The 25125-nt window shown below is 45.1% G+C and overlaps 1 protein-coding gene across 1 annotated transcript; it reads right to left on the reverse strand.

Annotated features, from left to right (window-relative positions):
• Window positions 1–155: 155 nt before the first annotated feature.
• LOC130336631 (ras-related protein Rab-35-like) lies at window positions 156–23256 on the reverse strand. Its single transcript, XM_056553927.1, has 7 exons — window positions 23100–23256; window positions 21925–22686; window positions 21772–21822; window positions 17839–17962; window positions 17442–17566; window positions 17133–17257; window positions 156–461 (listed from the first exon to the last, which is right to left on the reverse strand). The coding sequence occupies exons 2-7, from the start codon at window positions 21977–21979 to the stop codon at window positions 336–338; spliced, it is 606 nt and encodes a 201-aa protein (XP_056409902.1). The 5' UTR covers window positions 21980–22686; window positions 23100–23256; the 3' UTR covers window positions 156–335.
• Between the last annotated feature and the right edge of the window lie 1869 nt (window positions 23257–25125).

The following is a 25125-nucleotide window of genomic DNA, read 5'->3' on the forward strand; positions in this document are numbered from 1 at the left end:
GGTACCACACTGTAACCCCCATCACCCCCAGTACCACACCATAACCCCCATCACCTGCGGTACCACACTGCAACCTCCATCACCCCCGGTACCACACCATAACCCCCATCACCCACAGTACCACACCGCAACCCCCTTCACCCACGGTACCACACCACAACCCCCATCATCCATGCCACCATCCCTCATCCTCCTAGGATGACATCATTCATGGCCCCTCCTTGTGCTGCAGGCGGACCCCGCTCTGCCCTAAGTGGCCCCATCACCCGTGTGTCGCCCCAATCCTCACACAATAGTCCATGTCCAGTTAGTCCAGGTGGGGCCTTCGGGGCCCCTCAGCAGCATCGCTTGACGTGCGGCTTCTTCTTGGTCTTGGTGATGGTCACCACCTCGGAGGGTCTCAGCCGGGCCTGGCTCTCCTTCTTCATCCTCAGCACCAGACGGGTCACCGCTAAGAACATCTGCAGATAACAACGTGAATCATAAGAGCGCTCCCTACAGGACACAGGAGATCCTGTACAACAACAGTGCCGGAGCGTTATAAGAGGAGCGGCTGATATCATCACATATGATGTAATATATAGAGATTATATCAGTACTGGAGCGTTATAAGAGGAGCGGATGATATCATCACATATGATGTAATATATAGAGGTTATATCAGTACTGGAGCGTTATAAGAGGAGCGGCTGATATCATCACATATGATGTAATATATAGAGATTATATCAGTACTGGAGCATTATAAGAGGAGCGGATGATATCATCACATATGATGTAATATATAGAGATTATATCAGTACTGGAGCGTTATAAGAGGAGCGGCTGATATCATCACATATGATGTAATATATAGAGATTATATCAGTACTGGAGCGTTATAAGAGGAGCGGCTGATATCAGTCACATATGATGTAATATATAGAGATTATATCAGTACTGGAGCGTTATAAGAGGAGCGGCTGATATCAGTCACATATGATGTAATATATAGAGATTATATCAGTACTGGAGCGTTATAAGAGGAGCGGCTGATATCAGTCACATGATGTAATATATAGAGATTATATCAGTACTGGAGCGTTATAAGAGGAGCGGCTGATATCAGTCACATATGATGTAATATATTAGAGATTATATCAGTACTGGAGCGTTATAAGAGGAGCGGCTGATATCAGTCACATATGATGTAATATATAGAGATTATATCAGTACTGGAGCGTTATAAGAGGAGCGGCTGATATCAGTCACATGATGTAATATATAGAGATTATATCAGTACTGGAGCGTTATAAGAGGAGCGGCTGATATCAGTCACATGATTTAATATATTAGAGGTTATATCAGTACTGGAGCGTTATAAGAGGAGCGGCTGATATCATCACATATGATGTAATATATAGAGATTATATCAGTACTGGAGCGTTATAAGAGGAGCGGCTGATATCAATCACATGATGTAATATATTAGAGATTATATCAGTACTGGAGCGTTATAAGAGGAGCGGCTGATATCACATATGATGTAATATATAGAGATTATATCAGTACTGGAGCGTTATAAGAGGAGCGGCTGATATCACATATGATGTAATATATAGAGATTATATCAGTACTGGAGCGTTATAAGAGGAGCGGCTGATATCACATATGATGTAATATATAGAGATTATATCAGTACTGGAGCGTTATAAGAGGAGCGGCTGATATCAGTCACATGATGTAATATATTAGAGATTATATCAGTACTGGAGCGTTATAAGAGGAGCGGCTGATATCATCACATACAGTGGGGATCAAAAGTTTGGGCACCCCAGGTAAAAAATTTGTATTAATGTGCATAAAGAAAGAAAAATCTCCAAAAGGCATCAAATTACAGATTAGACATTCTTATAATATGTCACCAAAAGTTATTTATTTCCATCATTTACACTTTCAAAATAACAGAAAACAAAAAAATGGCGTCTGCAAAAGTTTGTGCACCCTGCAGAGTTAATATCTTGCACTGTCCCCTTTGGTAAGTATCACAGCTTTTAAACGCTTTTTGTAGTAGCCGAGAGTCTTTAAATTCTTGTTTGAGGTATCTTTGCCCATTCTTCCTTACAAAAGTCTTCCAGTTCTTTGAGATTTCTGGTCTGTCTGTCACGCACTGCTCTTTTAAGGTCTATCCATAGATTTTCAATTATGTTGAGGTCAGGAGATTGTGAAGGTCATGGCAAAACCTTCAGTTTACGCCTCTTGATGTAATCCCCCGTGGATTTCGAGGTGTGTTTAGGATTATTATCCATTTGTAGAAGCCATCCTCTCTTTAACTTCAGCTTTTTCACAGATGGCATCAAGTTAGCATTCAAAATTTGCTGAAATTTTATTGAATCCATTTTTCCTTCTACTCGTGAGATGTTCCCTGTGCCACTGGCTGCAATACAACCCCAAAGCATGATTGATCCACCCCCATGCTTAACAGTTGGACAGAGGTTCTTTTCATTAAATTCTGTTCCCCTTCTTCTCCAAACGTACCTTTGCTCATTCCGGACAAAAAGTTCAATTTTAACCTCACCGGTCCAGAGAACTTGTTTCCAAAATGCATCAGACTTGTCTATATGTTCATTTGCAAAGTTCAAACGCCGATTTTTGTGGTGAGGACGTAGAAGAGGTTTTCTTCTGATGACTCTTCCATGAAGACCATATTTGTACAAGTATCTCTTTATAGTGGAATAGTGTACCACAACTCCAGTGTCTGCCAAATCTTTCTGGAGGGATTGTGCAGTCAAAGGCGGGTTTTGAGTTGTTTTTCTCACAATCCTGCGAGCTGTTCTGTCTGATATTTTTCTTGGTCTTCCAGATCTTGCTTTAACTTCCACTGTTCCTGATGACTGCCATTTCTTAATTACATTCCGAACAGAGGATATTGACATCTGAAAACGTTTTGCTATCTTCTTATAGCCTTCTCCAGCTTTGTGAGCGTCAACTATTTTCAGTTTCAGATTTCTAGACAACTGCTTAGAAGAACCCGTGGTGCTGATTGTTGGGGCAAGGTCAGATGAGTCTGGGCATTTAAAACCTTTGAGATTGACATCACCTGGTCTTCCCAGATGATGATTGGGAACAATCCATGACACTGGCAGGTCTCAGCTTTGCAAAGGGGGCAGTGCATGCTATAAATTCTGCAGGGTGCCCAAACTTTTGCAGACGCCATTTTATTGTTTTCTGTTATTTTGAAAGTGTAAATGATGGAAATATCTAACTTTTGTTGACATATTATAAGAATGTCTAATCTGTAATTTGATGCCTTTTGGAGATTTTTCCTTGGCTTCTTTATGCACATGAATACAATTTTTTACCTGGGGTGCCCAAACTTTTGATCCCCACTGTAGAGGTTATATCAGTACTGGAGCATTACAAGAGGAGCAGCTGACGGTCACATACAGTCATGGCCATAATGTTGGCACCCCTGAAATTTTTCTCACAGAAAAGGATTGCAGTAAAACGTTTTGCTATACACGTTTATTCCCTTTGTGTGTGAAAGGCTGGAGGAGAACTCTCCTTCAGTATTGTTCTTTTTCTTTCTTATCTCTTTTTCTAAGTTCTTAGTCTTTTTCAAGGTCCTGTTCTTAATAAGTTTTGTTTTCCCGTGGCCGACGTTGCTTGCTGAAGAATTGAAACTTTGTTATTGGCTAAAACTACAACTATTGTACCAACCATTTACTTACGTCAACTCCCCAAATTGCTAGATATGCCCTTCGCTTTTATATACTGATACTTGATAACAATAAAGTTAGAGTGTCTTCTTCATACGTACTTGTCTGTCATCTTTTCCCATGAAGGAGACACTCTCCTGGTGCCAGGGAAGGTCACGCAAACCAAGGTGGAACCAGGGCACTTATGTCAGGGGCATACAGTGAGGAGTAGCAGTTCCTTTCAGCTGGGGGCTCGCTCCGGGATCGAGAAGGTCAACCCATGAGATTGACTCTATTGTCTGTTTTGCTCGGACCAAGGGCTCTGTCCAAAATCTTGATCCTGTAAGTGTTTTTCAGTGTATCAGGGATACACATAAGGGTTAGGAACCCAGGATATTGGAATAGGTTAATAAGGTCAAAAAGGAGTGACCTATTTTTGTTCAATACATTGGTTTGTTGAACCCTTCAAACTCTTTTTAGAAGTGTTAATGGCGGGTGTGCAGACACAGTTTCACGGAGGCAAACTGCATCCTTGTGCCTTTTTCTCTAAAGGTGATGCCCGTCTCCGTACAGGGGATGACGGCATGTCTGCGAGCTCTTGCTGCCTGTGCTGTGATTGTTGAACTAGCTACCACCCTCACTCTCTGGATATGAGGTAATTCTACTTCATAATCCATCCTTGAAAATTGTGTATGCCTCCCCTACGTCTGGCCCTGCTCCAATACTCAACGCACTCATTGGCCTAAAAAATCATGATGATGTAATGCCGGACACACATGACTGCCTGCAAGTCATCCACACTGACACCTCACCCAGGCCCGTCCTCTCCTCAGTGCCCACACCTGATGCTCCAGAAGTCTTTGTAGATGGGTCATGCACCCGCCCCAATGACAATGTTTACCATGCCGTTATCCAATTACCTGACATTGTCCTCGAGGCCCAATCCATCCCCTATCAGTCCGCACAAGCTGCAGAACTCATCGCCCTGACAAGAGCCTGTACACTTTTTGCTAATAAACCTGTCACCATTTACACTGACAGCAAATATGTCCATGGCGTGGCTTGGGACCACGGAGTTATCTGGCAAAGAAAAGGCTTTGTCGTGGCTGATGGAAAGTCCATCTCCCACTCCAGCCTTGTCAATGATCTCTTACATGCACTTACCCTACCATCGCAATTAGTCATCATTCACTGCAGGGCACACACATGTGGGACTGATCACATTTCAAAGGGCAATGCTCTAGAAGACCACACCACCAAACTGGCTGCTACACAACAACCTGCCTCACTCATGTTACCAGTTCTTACAACTCCTTCACTCGAACTCTCTCTCTCTCGATATCTCTCTCGAGTATAACATTTATTAGGGAGGGACCACAGCACTGAGAACTTAACGTCCAAAGGCCATATCCTCAGAAGGCAAGATGTGAACTCTAAAATGTCTGGAAAAAGCATGAAGGTTTTCCCAACTGGCAGCTTTGCAAATCTGTTCTACAGAAGCTCCGGCTCTCTCTGCCCATGATGAGGAAATTGCTCTAGTAGAATGGGCCTTCAATTGTATAGGAAGGCTTTACCTCTGGCCATATAAGCCTCTGAAATTGCGGTCTTAATCCATCTGGCTATAGAACTCCTAGAGGCTTTCTTGCCTCTATTAGGACCAGCAAACTGAATAAACAGATTGTCATCCTTCCTCCACTGACTAGTTCTTTCAATGTAGATGAGGACAGCTCTTCTAACATCCAAAAGACTATATGATTTTTCTAAGACATTTTTTGGATCTGAACAGAAGGATGGAACCACAATATCCTGTGATCTATGAAAGGTAGAGACAACTTCTGGGAGGAAGTTAGGATCAAGCTTAAAAATGATTTTGTCATCCAAAATTCTGATATAAGGCTCTCGGATAGAAAGAGCCTGAATTTCACCTACTCTCCTAGCTGTATAGTGATGGCGATTAAAAATATAGTTTTGAGAGTCAAAAATTTTTCAGAAATAGAATCCAGAGGCTCAAAGGGATCCAAAGGAAGAGCCGCCTGAACTGTATTTAAGTTCCACTGAGGACAGATATTTAAAGTCTTAGGTCTGAGTCTGCTGGACCCTTTAATAAATCTTGAAATCCACATGTTATCAGCCAATTTTACATGATAGAGAGCACTGAGAGCAGAAACCTGTACTTTGAGGGTACTAGGGGAAAGACCTAAATCAAATCCCTGCTGAAGGAAGTCTAGAATTTTAGGAATCACCGGAGTGTTGATAGAAAAAGAATCCCCACACCAAGAGATACATTTCTTCCAGGTTTTAGTATAGATTCTAGAGGTAGTATCTTTACGGCTAGATAGAAGGGAATTTACTAACTTTTCAGAGAAACCTTCCTTCAGCAGAATGGACTTTTCCATTTCCATGCTGTCAAGCTGAGGTTTTTGATCTGACGATGAAAGGATTGTCCCTGGGACAGCAGATCCTTTTGAGGAGGAAGGCAGATGGGATCCTCTACAGCTTTAATAGAGAGAACCAGCTCCTCTTTGGCCAGTATGGAGCTACTAGGATTAGAATGCAATGATAGTTCCTTAGCTTCTGAAGGACCAGAGATATTAGCGTCAGGGGAGGAAATGCGTATGCCATACTGAATATCCAATCCTGAGCTAATGCATCTACTGCTAGCGGAGAGTCCCTTGGATTTAGGGAATAGAATAGCTCCACCTTGTGATTTCTCCTGGTTGCAAACAGATCTATTTGAGGAGCCCCCCCCCCCCCATCTCTCTCTCCATAATCATCCTGAATGCCCTAGAGACCATTCCCCTGGGTCTAATATGTGTCTGCTCAGGAAGTCTGCCTCCAAGTTCCAGACCCCTTTGAGATGGACTGCTGAGAAAGAAAGCACCTTGTTTTCTGCCCAAGAAAATATTTGATGCAAGATTCACTGGAGAGCTGTGTACCTTGGACCTCCCTGACACCTTATAAAGGCCACTGCAGTCATGTTGTCCAAGTAAATGAGACTATGGCGATTTTTGTAGATCTCCTCCAACTCTTGGTGTGTCATCCATATTGTCAGTAGCTCTCTGAAGTTGGAAGATTTTCTTGCTGTCTGTGAATCCCACTTCCCTTGGACTACTCGAGTCTCTGAGTGAGCACCCCATCCCCCTGCACTGGAATCCATTGTTATGAGTAACTGGTTTGTCTGAAACCAACTTACTCCCTTCTCTAAATTTCCCTTGAACCTCCACCATCTTAGATGGGTTTTTACTTGAGTGGGAATTATCACTCTTCTGTCTAAAGATTTCTGAGACTTGTCCCAAATGGTTAGGATCCACTTTTGTAGAGGCCTGGAGTGAAACAAAGCCCGAGCTAGTGATTGGATGCATGATGTCATATGACCAAGAGTGGACATTGCTGTCCTGATTGTACAAGAATGGAGGCTTAGAAATCTGGAGACTAATGCCTGTAGTAATATCCTTTTGGAATCCAGAAGAAAAGAGGTCTGGATCCTTGAATCCAAAAGGGGACCTAGGAAAATTTTCCTCTGACTCGGAATAAGATCTGATTTGTCTAGATTTAGGATCCAACCCAACTTCTGGAGAACAAGTATTGTTCTCTGTAAATGAAGTTCCAATTGAGGAACGGAGTCCGCCACTATCAGTATGTCGTCTAGATAAGGGATAATTGGAATAGACTCCTTCCTGAGAAGGGCAACCACCTCTGCTAAGACCTTGTGAAAATTTGAGGTGCAGATGACAGGCTGAATGGGAGAAAGACAAGCTGAAAGTGGTGGACCCTGGACCCCCACTAGATGGCAATCTCAAATATTTTTGGGAATTTTAATGGATCGGAATGTGATAATCTGCATCGTGAAGATTGATAGTCTCCATCAATGTCCCCTCCTTTATTAACTGAACTGCAGACTTCACAGTTTCCCTCTTGAATTTTTTGTAAACCCCAAATTTGTTCAGGGGTTTTAGGTTTATAATTGTACGGAACTTCCCGTTTGGTTTGGAAACCAAAAACAGGGAAGAATAATGACCTAGGCTCCTCTGAAGGAGAGGAACCTCCTGGATAGAAGTGACTCCCAAACTGGGCAAAATGTGTGCTTAGGGTTGGAAGAGGACTGACCGGGGTTAGTAAAGATAATTCTACCCCTACCTCCCTTCCTGTAAGACCAACGTCCTGTTTCCCTTTGCCCCCTCTGAAAAATTGGTCTGACTGGGAAAAAAGAAGAAAAGGAGACTTTTTAGGTTGGACCTTATCTAACGGCAATCCTTTTTCAGAATAGAATCCAACTCTGGACCAAACAAAATTTTCCATGGAAAGGAAGGAAGAGAGCAGAGTTTACTTTTTGAAGTCATGTCTCCCGACCAAGATTTTAACCACAGTACACGCCTAGTGGTATTGGACAAAACAGCAGTACGAGAAGCCAGTTTTACCGATTCTGCAGAGGCATCTGATAAAAAATTAGATGCCATCTTAAGCAGGGGTAAGGATTCCCAAATCTGGTCCTTAGGGGTATCAGACTCGAGGTGGTATTCCAGCTGGTCTAACCAAACTCCTAAAGTCCTGGCTACACAGGTAGAGGCTATACTAGGCCTTAACAGTGAGGAAGCAGCCTCCCAGGTCTTTTTAAGCAAATTCTCTACCTTTCTATTCATTGGATCTTTAAGTTGTGTTGCATCCTCGAAAGGCAGAGGTACGCTTTGCTTCCTTAGCAACCGGGATATCTACTAATGGTATCGTGTCCCAGGTAGTAGAGTTTGCGTCATCCAAGGGATAAACTTAGTCTCCTGAACTTCCTCTAAATTCAAGGTAGTACGGACGGACTTAATTAAGGATTCTATAACATCAGAATTAAACAAGAATTTTTTCAAAGGGGAATCTTCCTCTTCATGAGGATTTTCCACAAATTCTCCTTCTTCCAACTCTGGAGATACACTTTCTTCAGAATCCAAAAAAGACACCATTTTAGTCTTTTTTTTACAGCTGAGGCATTAACTGAAGTAGCAGATGCCACAGGGGTAATAGGTGTAAAAGAGGCTAATGCAGAGTGTATCTCTGAATGAATCATGGATTTAATTGCTTGCATAAGAGTTGGAGAGTCATCTTTTACTACTGATGCAATACATGATTTACACAGAGGTTAGAAGCAGATTCAGGAAACTCCTTTTAGCAAATAACATTTCTTAGGTTTAGATTTTTTCGGTTTAACCGAAGAACCTACAGAATTCTTGTCTCCCAGCAAATACAAGGAAGAGAAGGATAAAACACCATGCAATGAAGATAGGCCAGGGCGAACCCATAGGCCCTCAGTACTCAAGGATCCTGGGATCACTGGAGGATCTGGAACTTTTGCAGGTGACCTCATGATGCAGCCTTGTAATATCCAACGCTGGAATCAGGTAGAGGGGCTTCTTATAGGTAAAAAGCCGGTCTCCAGATTCAAATTCCCCGCTCCAGCGCGGCCGGAAGTGACGACAGATGCCAGCATCCCGGTCGGAAGGAGATCTGCCGGGAGAAAATAAACTAAGAAGCGCGAGGTAAAGAACTCCTCTCTGAAGGCAGAGACCGCACAGAGACCCGCACGCTACATGGTGCTCCCGCAGCATTGCTCTGCCTCCAGGCTCCGGACCAAAGGGGAGAAAGACAGGGGGTGTGCTATGCCCGCACCCCGAGTCTGCAAGGCCCCGGTAAGGACCTTCAATTTTCTTCATGCAGGAGAGCAAAAACCCCCCTGCACCTCTCAGCTCCTTCCCTGACAGGGAACACTGGTGTGGACAGGAAGGGGTGGGGAATTTAACCTCTCAGTGTTTTTTCCTGTCCCAATCAGGAGGAGGAGATAATCTCATGGGTGCTGTTGTGGAGACGTGGGGGGGGGGGATCCTGTAACAGGATTGATCTACAAAGAGGGGAGACCATGCATAGACCAACACAGTGCACCAGTCTTTATTGCTCATTTCCATGGAGTAGGTCACAACAGCATCTCCACCACACACACCCTCCTCTCTCAACATTTTTACATCATGAATTCAAATCAACTGGTAGAAGACTACATCAAACATTGCCTCGTATGTCTCAGGAACAACCCCAATACACACCACTGTGTACAACACCAACACCTGCAGTACCCCACAACACCTTTCACTCACCTACAAATTGACTACACCCACATATCAAAAGGCAAAGGGAAACAAGAATATGCCCTGGTCATCGTAGACATGTTCTCCAGATGGCCTTAAGTATTTCCTACCAAGAGAGAAGATGCAAAAACCACTGCACACATACTCACACAACACATCATTAAAGAACTTGTAAAAATCATTCAGGTAGAGTGGAAATTCCACATCCCCTACCACCCACAGAGTTCTGGGATAGTAGAAAGGATGAACCGGACAATCAAGGATAAAAGAAAAGCAACAGGGGGAACATTTGAAAAGATGGAAAGAAATACTTCCCATTATATTAGCTGAAATTAGAATGACCCCACACAAGACGCTTGGCAATCCTCATGGGTACACCCTTCCCCATGCCTTGGGCAAAGAAACCTTTGGTGACTCTGGAAGGTGATCTATTGCCTCCGTAGGTTGTTAAGGTGTACTCTTCTTAATTGTGGTTGGGACTGGGGGGGGGCATGCCGGGAAGTGTGCTTGCTGGACGTCTGGTTTTCTGTCTGTGGGGGTCTTCTTTCATGGGTCCCAGGGCTGCTCTTCTGCTTCACGGGTACCTATTTTAATGTACTTTCCCTCCTTATTACGTTGGTGGTGATGGTCTCTGGGACCTCTCGGGAGTGCAATTGTCTGTGACTTAATTTTTCGCTTTGTTGGCGTTGTTTGTCATTACTGGAGGAGAACTCTCCATTATTGTTTTTTTCTTTCTTATCTCTTTTTCTAAGTTCTTTTTCAAGGTCCTGTTCTTAAGTTTAGTTTTCCCGTGGCCGACGTCGCTTGCTGAAGAATTGAAACTTTCTGTTATTGGCTAAAACTACAACTATTGTACCAACCATTTACTTACGTCAACTCCCCAAATTGGTAGATATGCCCTTCGCTTTTATATACTGATACTTGATAACGATAAAGTTAGAGTGTCTTCTTCATACGTACTTGTCTGTCATCTTTTAACATGACAAAAACACCAAGAGCGCTCCATAGTGCAATTACAAGAGGGTAAGATACCCATAAACTATTGAAATGGGCTTAATGAAGCAGGCACAACACTGGTAAAGAGGTTATTCCAAAGTGCAGCCGATCCCTTCCACCAACTGGCGGTTTCCAAATGTCCAACAATTACCTCCAAACCACTTAGGGATTCTCCAGGCGCAAACAAAGGATAGCAGCAATAGATATGGCAACAGTGCTTAACCCCTTAAGGACCAGGGGTTTTTCCGTTTTTTGCTCCTTGCCTTTAAAAAATCATAACTCTTTCAATTTTGCACCTAAAAATCCATAGGATGCTTATTTTTTGCGCCACCAATTCTACTTTGTAATGACGTCAGTCATTTTACCCAAAAATCTACGGTGAAACTAAAAAAAAAAATCATTGTGAGACCAAATTTAAAAAAAAAACGCCGTTTTGTAATTTTGGGGGCTTCCGTTTCAGTAAATTTTTCGGTAAAAATGACCCCTTATCTTTATTCTGTAGGTCCATACGATTAAAATGATCCCCTACTTATATAGGCGATTTTGTCGTACTTCTGGAAAAAATCATAACTACATGCAGGAAAATTAATACGTTTAAAATTGTCATTTCTGACCCCTATAACTTTTTTGTTTTTTCGCGTATGGGGCGGTATGAGGGCTCATTTTTTGCGCCGTGATCTGAAATTTTCAACGGTACCATTTTTGCATTGATAGGACTTATTGATCACTTTTTATTCATTTTTTCATGATATAAAAAGTGACAAAAAATGCACTATTTTGGACTTTGGAATTTTTTTGCGCGTACGCCATTGACCGTGCGGTTTAATTAACAATATATTTTTATAATTCGGACATTTCCGCACGCGGTGATACCACATATGTTTATTTTTATTTACACTGTGTTTTTTATTTTTTATTTTATTTTTTATGGGAAAGGGGGGTGATTCAAACTTAATAGGGAAGGGGTTAAATGATCTTTATTCACTTTTTTTTTGGAGTGTTATAGCTCCCATAGGGACCTATAACACTGCACACACTGATCTCTTATACTGATCATTATTATCCCATAGGGACCTATAACACTGCACACACTGATCTCTTATATTGATCATTGTTATCCCATAGGGACTTATAACACTGCACACACTGATCTCTTATACTGATCATTATTATCCCATAGGGACCTATAACACTGCACACACTGATCTCTTATACTGATCATTATTATCCCATAGGAGACTATAACACTGCACACACTGATCTCTTATACTGATCATTGTTATCCCATAGGAGGCTATAATACTGCACACACTGATCTCTTATACTGATCATTATTATCCCATAGGGACCTATAACACTGCACACACTGATCTTATACTGATCATTGTTATCCCATAGGAGGCTATAACACTGCACACACTGATCTCTTATACTGATCATTGTTATCCCATAGGGACCTATAACACTGCACACACTGATCTTATACTGATCATTGTTATCCCATAGGAGGCTATAACACTGCACACACTGATCTCTTATACTGATCATTGTTATCCCATAGGGACCTATAACACTGCACACACTGATCTCTTATACTGATCATTATTATCCCATAGGGACCTATAACACTGCACACACTGATCTCTTATACTGATCATTATTATCCCATAGGGACCTATAACACTGCACACACTGATCTCTTATACTGATCATTATTATCCCATAGGAGACTATAACACTGCACACACTGATCTCTTATACTGATCATTGTTATCCCATAGGGACCTATAACACTGCACACACTGATCTCTTATACTGATCATTATTATCCCATAGGAGACTATAACACTGCACACACTGATCTCTTATACTGATCATTGTTATCCCATAGGAGGCTATAATACTGCACACACTGATCTCTTATACTGATCATTGTTATCACATAGGGACCTATAACACTGCACACACTGATCTTATACTGATCATTGTTATCCCATAGGAGGCTATAACACTGCACACACTGATCTCTTATACTGATCATTGTTATCCCATAGGGACCTATAACACTGTACACACTGATCTCTTATACTAATCATTATTATCCCATAGGAGACCATAACACTGCACACACTGATCTCTTATACTGATCATTATTATCCCATAGGGACCTATAACACTGCACACACTGATCTCTTATACTGATCATTATTATCCCATAGGAGACTATAACACTGCACACACTGATCTCTTATACTGATCATTGTTATCCCATAGGAGGCTATAATACTGCACACACTGATCTCTTATACTGATCATTGTTATCCCATAGGGACCTATAACACTGCACACACTGATCTTATACTGATCATTGTTATCCCATAGGAGGCTATAACACTGCACACACTGATCTCTTATACTGATCATTGTTATCCCATAGGGACCTATAACACTGCACACACTGATCTTATACTGATCATTGTTATCCCATAGGAGGCTATAACACTGCACACACTGATCTCTTATACTGATCATTGTTATCCCATAGGGACCTATAACACTGTACACACTGATCTCTTATACTGATCATTGTTATCCCATAGGGACCTACAGCACTGCACACACTGATCTCTTATACTGATCATTGTTATCCCATAGGGACCTATAACACTGCACACACTGATCTCTTATACTGATCATTGTTATCCCATAGGGACCTATAACACTGTACACACTGATCTCTTATACTGATCATTGTTATCCCATAGGGACTTCTAACACTGCACACACTGATCTTTATCATTGATCACTGCTTTCTCATAAGAAACCAGTGATCGATGATTCTGCCGCTTGACTGCTCCTGGCTTGATCTCAGGCACTGATCAGTCATTCAGCGATCAGACAGCGAGGAGGCAGGTAGGGACCCTCCTGCTGTCCTGTAAGCTGTTCGGGATGCCGCGATTTCACCGCAGCTATCCCGAACAGCCCACTGAGCTAACCGGCATACTTTCACCGCGATCAATGCCGCACGCTATTAGCCACGGGTCCCGGCCGTTGTTCTAATACACCTGATCCTTATTAAGCACTGTTGCTATATCTATTGCTGCTATCCTTTGTTTGCGCCTGGAGAATCCTTAAGTGGTTTGGAGGTAATTGTTGATCTTTTCCCATGAAGGAGACCCTCTCCTGGTGCCAGGGAAGGTAACGCAAACCAAGGTGGAACCAGGGCACTTATGTCAGGGGCATATAGTGAGGAGTAGCAGTTCCCTTCAGTGTGTATTGGAAATAAAACAAAAAAGGGAGGAAAAAAAGGCAAAATTTGACATAATTCACATCAAACTCCAAAAATGGGCTGGACAAAATTATTGGCACTAGAGATGAGCGAATTTACAGTAAATTCGATTCGTCACGAACTTCTCGGCTCGGCAGTTGATGACTTTTCCTGCATAAATTAGTTCAGCATTCAGGTGCTCCCGTGGGCTGGAAAAGGTGGATACAGTCCTAGGAGACTCTTTCCTAGGACTGTATCCACCTTTTCCAGTCCACCGGAGCACCTGAAAGCTGAACTAATTTACGCAGGATAAGTCATCAACTGCCGAGCCGAGAAGTTCGTGACGAATCGAATTTACTGTAAATTCGCTCATCTCTAATTGGCACCTTTCAAAATTGTGGATAAATAAGATTGTTTCCAGCATGTGATGTTCCTTTATACTCACCTGGGGCAAGTAACAGGTGTGGGCAATATAAAAATCACACCTAAAAGCAGATTAAAAGGAGAGAAGTTCACTTATTCTTTGCATTGTGTGTGTGTGTGTCACACTAAGCATGGACAACAGAAAGAGGAGAAGAGAACTGTCTGAGGACTTGAGAACCAAAATTGTGGAAAAATATCAAAAATCTCCAGGTTACAAGTCCATCTCAAGAGATCTAGATTTGTCTTTGTCCACAGTGCGCAACATTATCAAGAGGTTTACACCCCATGGCACTGTAGATAATCTCCATGGACGTGGACGGAAGAGAAAAATGTATGAAAGGTGTCACTGCAGGATAGTCCGGATGGTGGATAAGCAGCCCCAAACAAGTTCCAAAAGATATTCAAGCTGTCCTGTAGGCTCAGGGAGCATCAGTGTCAGCGCAAACTATCAGTCCACATTTATATGAAATGAAACGCTATGGAGGAGACCCAGGAGGACCCCGCTATGGAGGAGACCCAGGAGGACCCCACTATGGAGGAGACCCAGGAGGACCCCGCTATGGAGGAGACCCAGGAGGACCCCGCTATGGAGGAGACCCAGGAGGACCCCGCTATGGAGGAGACCCAGGAGGACCCCGCTATGGAGGAGACCCAGGAGGACCCCACTATGGAGGAGACCCAGGAGGACCCCACTATGGAGGAGACCCACGAGGACCCCACTGCTGACACAGGGACATAAAAAAGCAAGACTACATTTTACCAAAATGAACTTGAGTAACCAAAATCCTTCTGGGAAACGTCTTGTGGACAGATGAGACCAAGATAGATCTTTTTGGTAAAGCACATCATTCTACTGTTTACCGAAAACGGAATGGAGGCCTACAAAGAAAAGAACACAGGACCTACAGTGACATATGGTGGAGGTCAGTGATGATTTGGGTTGTTTTGCTGCCTCTGGCACTGGGGGCCTTGAATGTGTACAAGACATCATGAAATCTGAGGATTACCAATGGATTCTGGGTCGCACTGTACAGCCCAGTGTCAGAAAGCTGGGTTTGTGTCCGAGATCTTGGGTCTTCCAGCAGGACAATGACCCCAAAAAGCCCCAGAAATGGAAGACAACAAAGCGCTGGAGAGTTCTGAAGTGTCAGCAATGAGTCCAGATCTAAATCCCATTGATCACCTGTGGAGAGATCTTATAATTACTGTTGGGAAAAGGTGCCGTCCAATAAGAGACCTGGAGCAGTTTGTAAAGGAAGAGTGGTCCAACATTCCGACTGAGAGGTGTAAGAAGCTTATTGATGATTATAGGAAGAGTGGTCCAACATTCCGGCTGAGAGGTGTAAGGAGCTTATTGATGGTTATAGGAAGGGTGGTCCAACATTCCGGCTGAGAGGTGTAAGAAGCTTATTGATGCTTATAGGAAGAGTGGTCCAACATTCCGGCTGAGAGGTGTAAGAAGCTTATTGATGGTTATAGGAAGAGTGGTCCAACATTCCGGCTGAGAGGTGTAAGGAGCTTATTGATGGTTATAGGAAGAGTGGTCCAACATTCCGGCTGAGAGGTGTAAGAAGCTTATTGATGCTTATAGGAAGAGTGGTCCAACATTCCGGCTGAGAGGTGTAAGAAGATTATTGATGGTTATAGGAAGACACTGATTTCACTTCTTTTTCCAAAGAGTGTGCAACCAAATATTAAGTTAAGGGGCCAATAAGTGTGTCCGGACCATTTTTGGAGTTTGGTGACATTATGTCCAATTTGCTTTTTTCCCCCTCCTTTTTTGGTTTAGTTCCAATACACACAAAGGGAATAAACATGGTGTATAGCAAAACCTGTGTTACTGCAATATATATATATATACACAGAGGAGAGGAGATCTATATATATATATACACACACAAAGGGAATAAACAGGTGTATAGCAAAACCTGTGTTACTGCAATATATATATATATACACAGAGGAGAGGAGATCTATATATATACATATACACAAAGGGAATAAACCTGTGTTACTGCAATATATATATATACAGAGGAGAGGAGATCTATATATATACATATACACAAAGGGAATAAACCTGTGTTACTGCAATATATATATATACAGAGGAGAGGAGATCTATATATATATACATATACACAAAGGGAATAAACCTGTGTTACTGCAATATATATATATACAGAGGAGAGGAGATCTATATATATATACATACAGAGGAGAGGAGATCTATATATATATATATATATATACAGAGGAGATCTATCTATATATATATATATATATATATATATATATATATATACATATATATATATATATATATATATATATATATATATACACAAAGGGAATAAACCTGTGTTACTGCAATCCTTTCCTGTGAGGAATACTTCATTATATAGAAACATTTCAGGGGGGACAACATTTACGGCCGTGACTGTATGATGTAATATATAGGAGGTTATATCAGTATTGGAGCGTTATAAGAGGAGAGGCTGATATCAGTCACATGATGTAATGTCTCGGGGTTATATCAGTACTATCCCCCTCCCCCAGCAGTGCCACCCCCAGCACAGTCATCCCATTAACCCTTTCTGTACTTTGGCCCAGCCTAGAGAATCACACACTGCTCACTCCGCTCACCTCCTCCACGTTGCGGTTCTCCTTCGCACTGGTCTCAAACAATCTGACGCCCATCTGGTCACTGAACCTTTTTGCATCTGCAGTTTCAACATGTTTTCGGCCCGGGTCATCATCTTTATTACCCACTAAAAACGATAAAGTGTAGGACACCACGGGTGAGATCACCAGGGTCACTGCCATATCTTACCACAGCAGCAACAAGACAAAGTACCAGAAGAACAGCTGTCACCAGACACAACCAAACAAGGAGAGGCGACCCCCCGTCCCCGCGCAAGAGAGAGGCGGCCCACCGTCCTGTGAAGAACTTACCAAGCACTGTGCACACGGAGTCACAATTCTGTGTTATCTCATGGAGCCATCGCTTCACATTTACAAAGGATTCTGGGTTGGTGACATCATAGACCACAATGACGCCATGAGTGTTCCGGTAATACCTGAATAAATTATCACATCATAGATCGTAAGGATCAGGTCACTATCATGTGTCATTGTGCTTCCCCCTTTACTGGAGTCATGTGACCCCCCCCCCCCCATCTTCTATATCATGTCTTTGTCATGAGCTCCAGCCTATCGGCCAGAGGGCCCCTCCATCATGTGTCCCATTTACTCCCTCCCCCACCGGGGTCCTGTGACCCTCCACCATCTTTTATATAATGTGCCCCCCTTCAGACTATCCCACAGAGGGCCCCTCCATCATTGTGCTCACGTTGATGTAATTGTCCGAAACCTTTCCTGACCAGCCGTGTCCCAGATCTGCAGTTTAATCCGTTCTCCGTCCAGAACAATGGTCCGGATCTTAAAGTCCACTCCAATTGTTGTTATGTAGCTTCCTGCAAGACCCCGAAAAAAGAGTAGCATGAAAACCATGGAGATCATGAGACTTAGGAAGGGGGAAGGTCAAGGGAAGGTCTGGAGCAAAGGACAGAGGACACCACTAAGGAGAAGGGACAGAGGACACCACTAAGGAAACGGGAAAGAGGACACCACTAAGGAAACGGGAAAGAGGACACCACTAAGGAGACGGGAAAGAGGACACCACTAAGGAGACGGGACAGAGGAAACCACTAAGGAGACGGGACAGAGGAAACCACTAAGGAGACGGGACAGAGGAAACCACTAAGGAGACGGCAAAGAGGACACCACTAAGGAGAAGGGACAGAGGACACCACTAAGGAGACGGGAAAGAGGACACCACTAAGGAGACGGGAAAGAGGACACCACTAAGGAGAAGGGACAGAGGACACCACTAAGGAGAAGGGACAGAGGACACCACTAAGGAGAAGGGACAGAGGACACCACTAAGGAGACGGGAAAGAGGACACCACTAAGGAGACGGGACAGAGGACACCACTAAGGAGACGGGACAGAGGAGACCACTAAGGAGACGGGACAGAGGAGACCACTAAGGAGACGGGACAGAGGAGACCACTAAGGAGACGGGAAAGAGGACACCACTAAGGAGACGGGAAAGAGGACACCACTAAGGAGACGGGACAGAGGACACCACTAAGGAGACGGGAAAGAGGACACCACTAAGGAGACGGGACAGAGGACACCACTAAGGAGACGGGAAAGAGGACACCACTAAGGAGACGGGAAAGAGGACACCACTAAGGAGACGGGACAGAGGACACCACTAAGGAGACGGGACAGAGGACACCACTAAGGAGACGGGACAGAGGACACCACTAAGGAGACGGGAAAGAGGACACCACTAAGGAGACGGGACAGAGGAGACCACTAAGGAGACGGGACAGAGGAGACCACTAAGGAGACGGGACAGAGGAGACCACTAAGGAGACGGGAAAGAGGACACCACTAAGGAGAAGGGACAGAGGACACCACTAAGGAGAAGGGACAGAGGACACCACTAAGGAGAAGGGACAGAGGACACCACTAAGGAGAAGGGACAGAGGACACCACTAAGGAGAAGGGACAGAGGACACCACTAAGGAGAAGGGACAGAGGACACCACTAAGGAGAAGGGACAGAGGACACCACTAAGGAGAAGGGACAGAGGACACCACTAAGGAGAAGGGACAGAGGACACCACTAAGGAGAAGGGACAGAGGACACCACTAAGGAGAAGGGACAGAGGACACCACTAAGGAGAAGGGACAGAGGACACCACTAAGGAGAAGGGACAGAGGACACCACTAAGGAGAAGGGACAGAGGACACCACTAAGGAGAAGGGACAGAGGACACCACTAAGGAGAAGGGACAGAGGACACCACTAAGGAGAAGGGACAGAGGACACCACTAAGGAGAAGGGACAGAGGACACCACTAAGGAGAAGGGACAGAGGACACCACTAAGGAGAAGGGACAGAGGACACCACTAAGGAGAAGGGACAGAGGACACCACTAAGGAGAAGGGACAGAGGACACCACTAAGGAGAAGGGACAGAGGACACCACTAAGGAGAAGGGACAGAGGACACCACTAAGGAGAAGGGAAAGTGGACACCACTAAGGAGAAGGGAAAGTGGACACCACTAAGGAGAAGGGAAAGTGGACACCACTTAGGAGACGGGAAAGAAGACAGAGGACACCACTAAGGAGACAGGACAGAGGACACCACTAAGGAGAAGGGACAGAGGACACCACTAAGGAGAAGGGAAAGAGGACACCACTAAGGAGAAGGGACAGAGGACACCACTAAGGAGAAGGGAAAGAGGACAGAGGACACCACTAAGGAGAAGGGACAGAGGACACCACTAAGGAGAAGGGACAGAGGACACCACTAAGGAGAAGGGACAGAGGACACCACTATGGAGAAGGGAAAGTGGACACCACTAAGGAGACGGGACAGAGGACACCACTAAGGAGAAGGGACAGAGGACACCACTATGGAGAAGGGAAAGTGGACACCACTAAGGAGAAGGGACAGAGGACACCACTAAGGAGAAGGGACAGAGGACACCACTATGGAGAAGGGAAAGAGGACACCACTAAGGAGACGGGACAGAGGACACCACTAAGGAGAAGGGACAGAGGACACCACTAAGGAGAAGGGACAGAGGACACCACTAAGGAGAAGGGACAGAGGACACCACTAAGGAGAAGGGACAGAGGACACCACTAAGGAGAAGGGAAAGAGGACACCACTAAGGAGAAGGGAAAGAGGACACCACTAAGGAGAAGGGACAGAGGACACCACTAAGGAGAAGGGAAAGAGGACACCACTAAGGAGAAGGGAAAGAGGACACCACTAAGGAGAAGGGAAAGAGGACACCACTAAGGAGAAGGGAAAGAGGACACCACTAAGGAGAAGGGACAGAGGACACCACTAAGGAGAAGGGACAGAGGACACCACTAAGGAGAAGGGACAGAGGACACCACTAAGGAGAAGGGACAGAGGACACCACTAAGGAGACGGGACAGAGGACACCACTAAGGAGAAGGGACAGAGGACACCACTAAGGAGAAGGGAAAGAGGACACCACTAAGGAGAAGGGACAGAGGACACCACTAAGGAGAAGGGAAAGAGGACACCACTAAGGAGAAGGGACAGAGGACACCACTAAGGAGAAGGGACAGAGGACACCACTAAGGAGACGGGACAGAGGACACCACTAAGGAGAAGGGACAGAGGACACCACTAAGGAGAAGGGACAGAGGACACCACTAAGGAGAAGGGACAGAGGACACCACTAAGGAGAAGGGACAGAGGACACCACTAAGGAGAAGGGACAGAGGACAGAGGACAGCACTAAGGAGAAGGGAAAGAGGACAGAGGACACCACTAAGGAGAAGGGACAGAGGACACCACTAAGGAGAAGGGACAGAGGACACCACTAAGGAGAAGGGAAAGAGGACAGAGGACACCACTAAGGAGAAGGGACAGAGGACACCACTAAGGAGAAGGGACAGAGGACAGAGGACACCACTAAGGAGAAGGGACAGAGGACACCACTAAGGAGAAGGGACAGAGGACACCACTAAGGAGAAGGGAAAGAGGACAGAGGACACCACTAAGGAGAAGGGACAGAGGACACCACTAAGGAGAAGGGACAGAGGACACCACTAAGGAGAAGGGAAAGAGGACACCACTAAGGAGAAGGGACAGAGGACACCACTAAGGAGAAGGGACAGAGGACACCACTAAGGAGACGGGACAGAGGACACCACTAAGGAGAAGGGACAGAGGACACCACTAAGGAGAAGGGACAGAGGACACCACTAAGGAGAAGGGACAGAGGACACCACTAAGGAGAAGGGACAGAGGACAGCACTAAGGAGAAGGGAAAGAGGACAGAGGACACCACTAAGGAGAAGGGACAGAGGACACCACTAAGGAGAAGGGACAGAGGACACCACTAAGGAGAAGGGACAGAGGACACCACTAAGGAGAAGGGACAGAGGACACCACTAAGGAGAAGGGACAGAGGACACCACTAAGGAGAAGGGAAAGAGGACAGAGGACACCACTAAGGAGAAGGGACAGAGGACACCACTAAGGAGAAGGGACAGAGGACACCACTAAGGAGAAGGGACAGAGGACAGAGGACACCACTAAGGAGAAGGGACAGAGGACACCAATAAGGAGAAGGGAAAAGATGGGAGAGCACACCAAGACGAGGTTAGAGTAGTAGACGGAGACATAGGTGTGACTCAGGAGAGGACACAGTCACACTCACCAGAGAAGGAGTTGTCTGAGAACCTCAGAAGCAGGCTGCTCTTTCCCACCCCTGTAAGAGACCACAACCAATCCTATTCAGGAGTCCTCGGATAATTAAGACATTAGAAGACCTCCCCCATGTCCCTGTATATATGGCGCAAGCCACACTCACCTGAGTCTCCAATCAGCAGAAGCTTGAATAAATGATCGTAGTCCTTGGCAGCCATCTTACTGACCCCACAGCTAACCGGGGTCAGTCTTATCCACTTCTGAGGTCACGTTATCACTCTGGAGTCCAGCCTTATATATCACAGTCTAGTCTGTCCCTGCCTTAGATGTCTCTTACCTAGACTGTCACAACTTGTCTCTCTCCTCCCTCAAAAATAAAGATACTTTATAGGCACCAAATACATTTTCCTATAGTCCTATCAGTCTCTGTATCCTATTCCATGGTCAGGCTGTCTCTGGAGCTCTCCTTTCAGTTGGGCTCTCTGGAGTAGTCAGGCTGTCTACAGGGCTCTCTCTAAGTTGAGTTGTCTAAAGTGTTCTCTCTCAAGTCAGGCTGTCTCTCTCTCTCTCTCGCTCTTTTTTCAGTCAGGCTGTCTCCAGGATTTCTCCGGAACTCTTTTGTTTTTACTCAGGCTGTCTCCGGGGCTCTCTTTCAGTCAGGCTGTCTCTGGGCTCTCTCTTCAGTTGGGCTGTCTCCAGGGCACTCTTTCAGATGGGCTGTCTCTGGGCTCTCTTTCAGATGGGCTGTCTCCAGAGCTCCCTTTTTCACTCAGGCGGTCTCCAGAGTTCTCTTTTTCACTCAGGCTGTCTCCAGAGCTCCCTTTTTCACTCAGGCTGTCTCCAGAGCTCTCTTTTTCACTCAGGCTGTCTCTCCCTCTTGCCTTTGTTTTCGCCGAGCTCAGGGGGAAGGAAATCCCAGCTCTTCCTGTTCATGGAGAGAAAACATGAGAAGTGACCCTCAGAGCTGCGCTCCACCTGACCACACAGAACACACAGGGAACAGGACAATTCGGGGGTCTCTTCTCACTGATCACCTGGCACCCGACAGCAGAAAATATCAAGGGGGACGTGGGCCAGGAAGTCTCTTACCAGAATAAGGCAAAAATGATTGTTGTGGGAGAGAATGGAGAAGAAACGTTCTACAAATACAGTTGGGGTCAAAAGTTTTGAGACTGACAAATTTTGTCTCCGTGATTTTAGATTTTTGGTCAGATATTTTTCTAAGTTACTGAGATATCAAAAAAACTTTATATAGTGAGGACCGCCTTCTGCGTCCCCCCATGTAATCCTTGATATCATCTTCAGGTCCCGTCATGACCTCTGACCTGCCAATTTTACCTTATGACTGTGCGGCGTTTATCACAATTTATGGGTTTTTGTTTGGTCCACAGGTTCTCCATGGGATTAAGATCTGGTCACGGATCCATAATGGCGAGGTTTTGTTCACCGAGCCGGTTGGTCATCACTTCTGTGCTGTGACTTGGTCTCCATCATGCTAGAAAAAAAAAAGGCTTATTCATCACCAAATTGTTCCTGGATGGTTAGAAAACCCCCCAGATCTCAATCCCATGGAGAACCTGAGGTCAATCACGGAGTGTATCAAATTGTGATACACTCCACACAGAGATGAGGTTAGAGGTCAGAGGTCAAAATGGGCAAAAAGATGATATCAGCATGACAGGGGGGACTGTAGGAGAAGGGTCAGGAGATATTTAGTCTTTACATAAGCTTTAGTTACGTAAACTTTTTGTTGGTTCACTTCTGGTAAAGAAAGAAAAACCTCAAAATGACCCTAAAATCACCTGAAACTGACAGAAGTAATAATGAAAACAAAAATGTACCCAAAACTAGACAGGACTTCTGAAGTGTGGTTCAACAGAATCATGTGACACAAAAATGACCCCGTCCTTGGTACAAGTGATGGTCCCTGAACTGAATATCTGGTTCTACAACCTTCTGAGGAGAAACTACAATAAGATCCTACTCCAGATGTCTCAGGTGTGAAGATGTCTTCTCCAGACTGCAGGTATCTTGGCCTCCTCCTCAAAAGATCCTGCTCCAGATGTCTCAGGGGTGAAGGGGTCTTCTCCAGACTGCAGGTATCTTGGCTCCTCCTCAAAAGATCCTGCTCCAGATGTCTCAGGGGTGAAGATGTCTTCTCCAGACTGCAGGTATCTTGGCTCCTCCTCATAAGATCCTGCTCCAGATGTCTCAGGGGTGAAGATGTCTTCTCCAGACTGCAGGTATCTTGGCTCCTCCTCATAAGATCCTGCTCCAGATGTCTCAGGGGTGAAGATGTCTTCTCCAGACTGCAGGTATCTTGGCTCCTCCTCATAAGATCCTGCTCCAGATGTCTCAGGTGTGAAGATGTCTCCTCCAGACTGCAGGTATCTTGGCTCCTCCTCATAAGATCCTGCTCCAGATGTCTCAGGGGTGAAGGTGTCTTCTCCAGACTGCAGGTATCTTGGCTCCTCCTCATAAGATCCTGCTCCAGATGTCTCAGGGGTGAAGGTGTCTTCTCCAGACTGCAGGTATCTTGGCCCCACTCCTCATAAGATCCTGCTCCAGATGTCTCAGGGGTGAAGGGGTCTTCTCCAGACTGCAGGCATCTTGGCTCCTCCTCATAAGATCCTGCTCCAGATGTCTCAGGGGTGAAGATGTCTTCTCCAGACTGCAGGTATCTTGGCTCCTCCTCATAAGATCCTGCTCCAGATGTCTCAGGGGTGAAGGTGTCTTCTCCAGACTGCAGGTATCTTGGCTCCTCCTCATAAGATCCTGCTCCAGATGTCTCAGGGGTGAAGGGGTCTTCTCCAGACTGCAGGTATCTTGGCTCCTCCTCATAAGATCCTGCTCCAGATGTCTCAGGTGTGAAGAGGTCTTCTCCAGACTGCAGGTATCTTGGCTCCTCCTCATAAGATCCTGCTCCAGATGTCTCAGGTGTGAAGATGTCTTCTCCAGACTGCAGGTATCTTGGCTCCTCCTCATAAGATCCTGCTCCAGATGTCTCAGGTGTGAAGAGGTCTTCTCCAGACTGCAGGTATCTTGGCCTCCTCCTCATAAGATCCTGCTCCAGATGTCTCAGGGGTGAAGGTGTCTTCTCCAGACTGCAGGTATCTTGGCCCCACTCCTCATAAGATCCTGCTCCAGATGTCTCAGGGGTGAAGGGGTCTTCTCCAGACTGCAGGCATCTTGGCTCCTCCTCATAAGATCCTGCTCCAGATGTCTCAGGGGTGAAGATGTCTTCTCCAGACTGCAGGTATCTTGGCTCCTCCTCATAAGATCCTGCTCCAGATGTCTCAGGGGTGAAGGTGTCTTCTCCAGACTGCAGGTATCTTGGCTCCTCCTCATAAGATCCTGCTCCAGA

The sequence above is a fragment of the Hyla sarda genome, unplaced genomic scaffold (genome assembly GCF_029499605.1).
Source record: "Hyla sarda isolate aHylSar1 unplaced genomic scaffold, aHylSar1.hap1 scaffold_486, whole genome shotgun sequence".
Lineage (NCBI taxonomy): Eukaryota > Metazoa > Chordata > Amphibia > Anura > Hylidae > Hyla > Hyla sarda.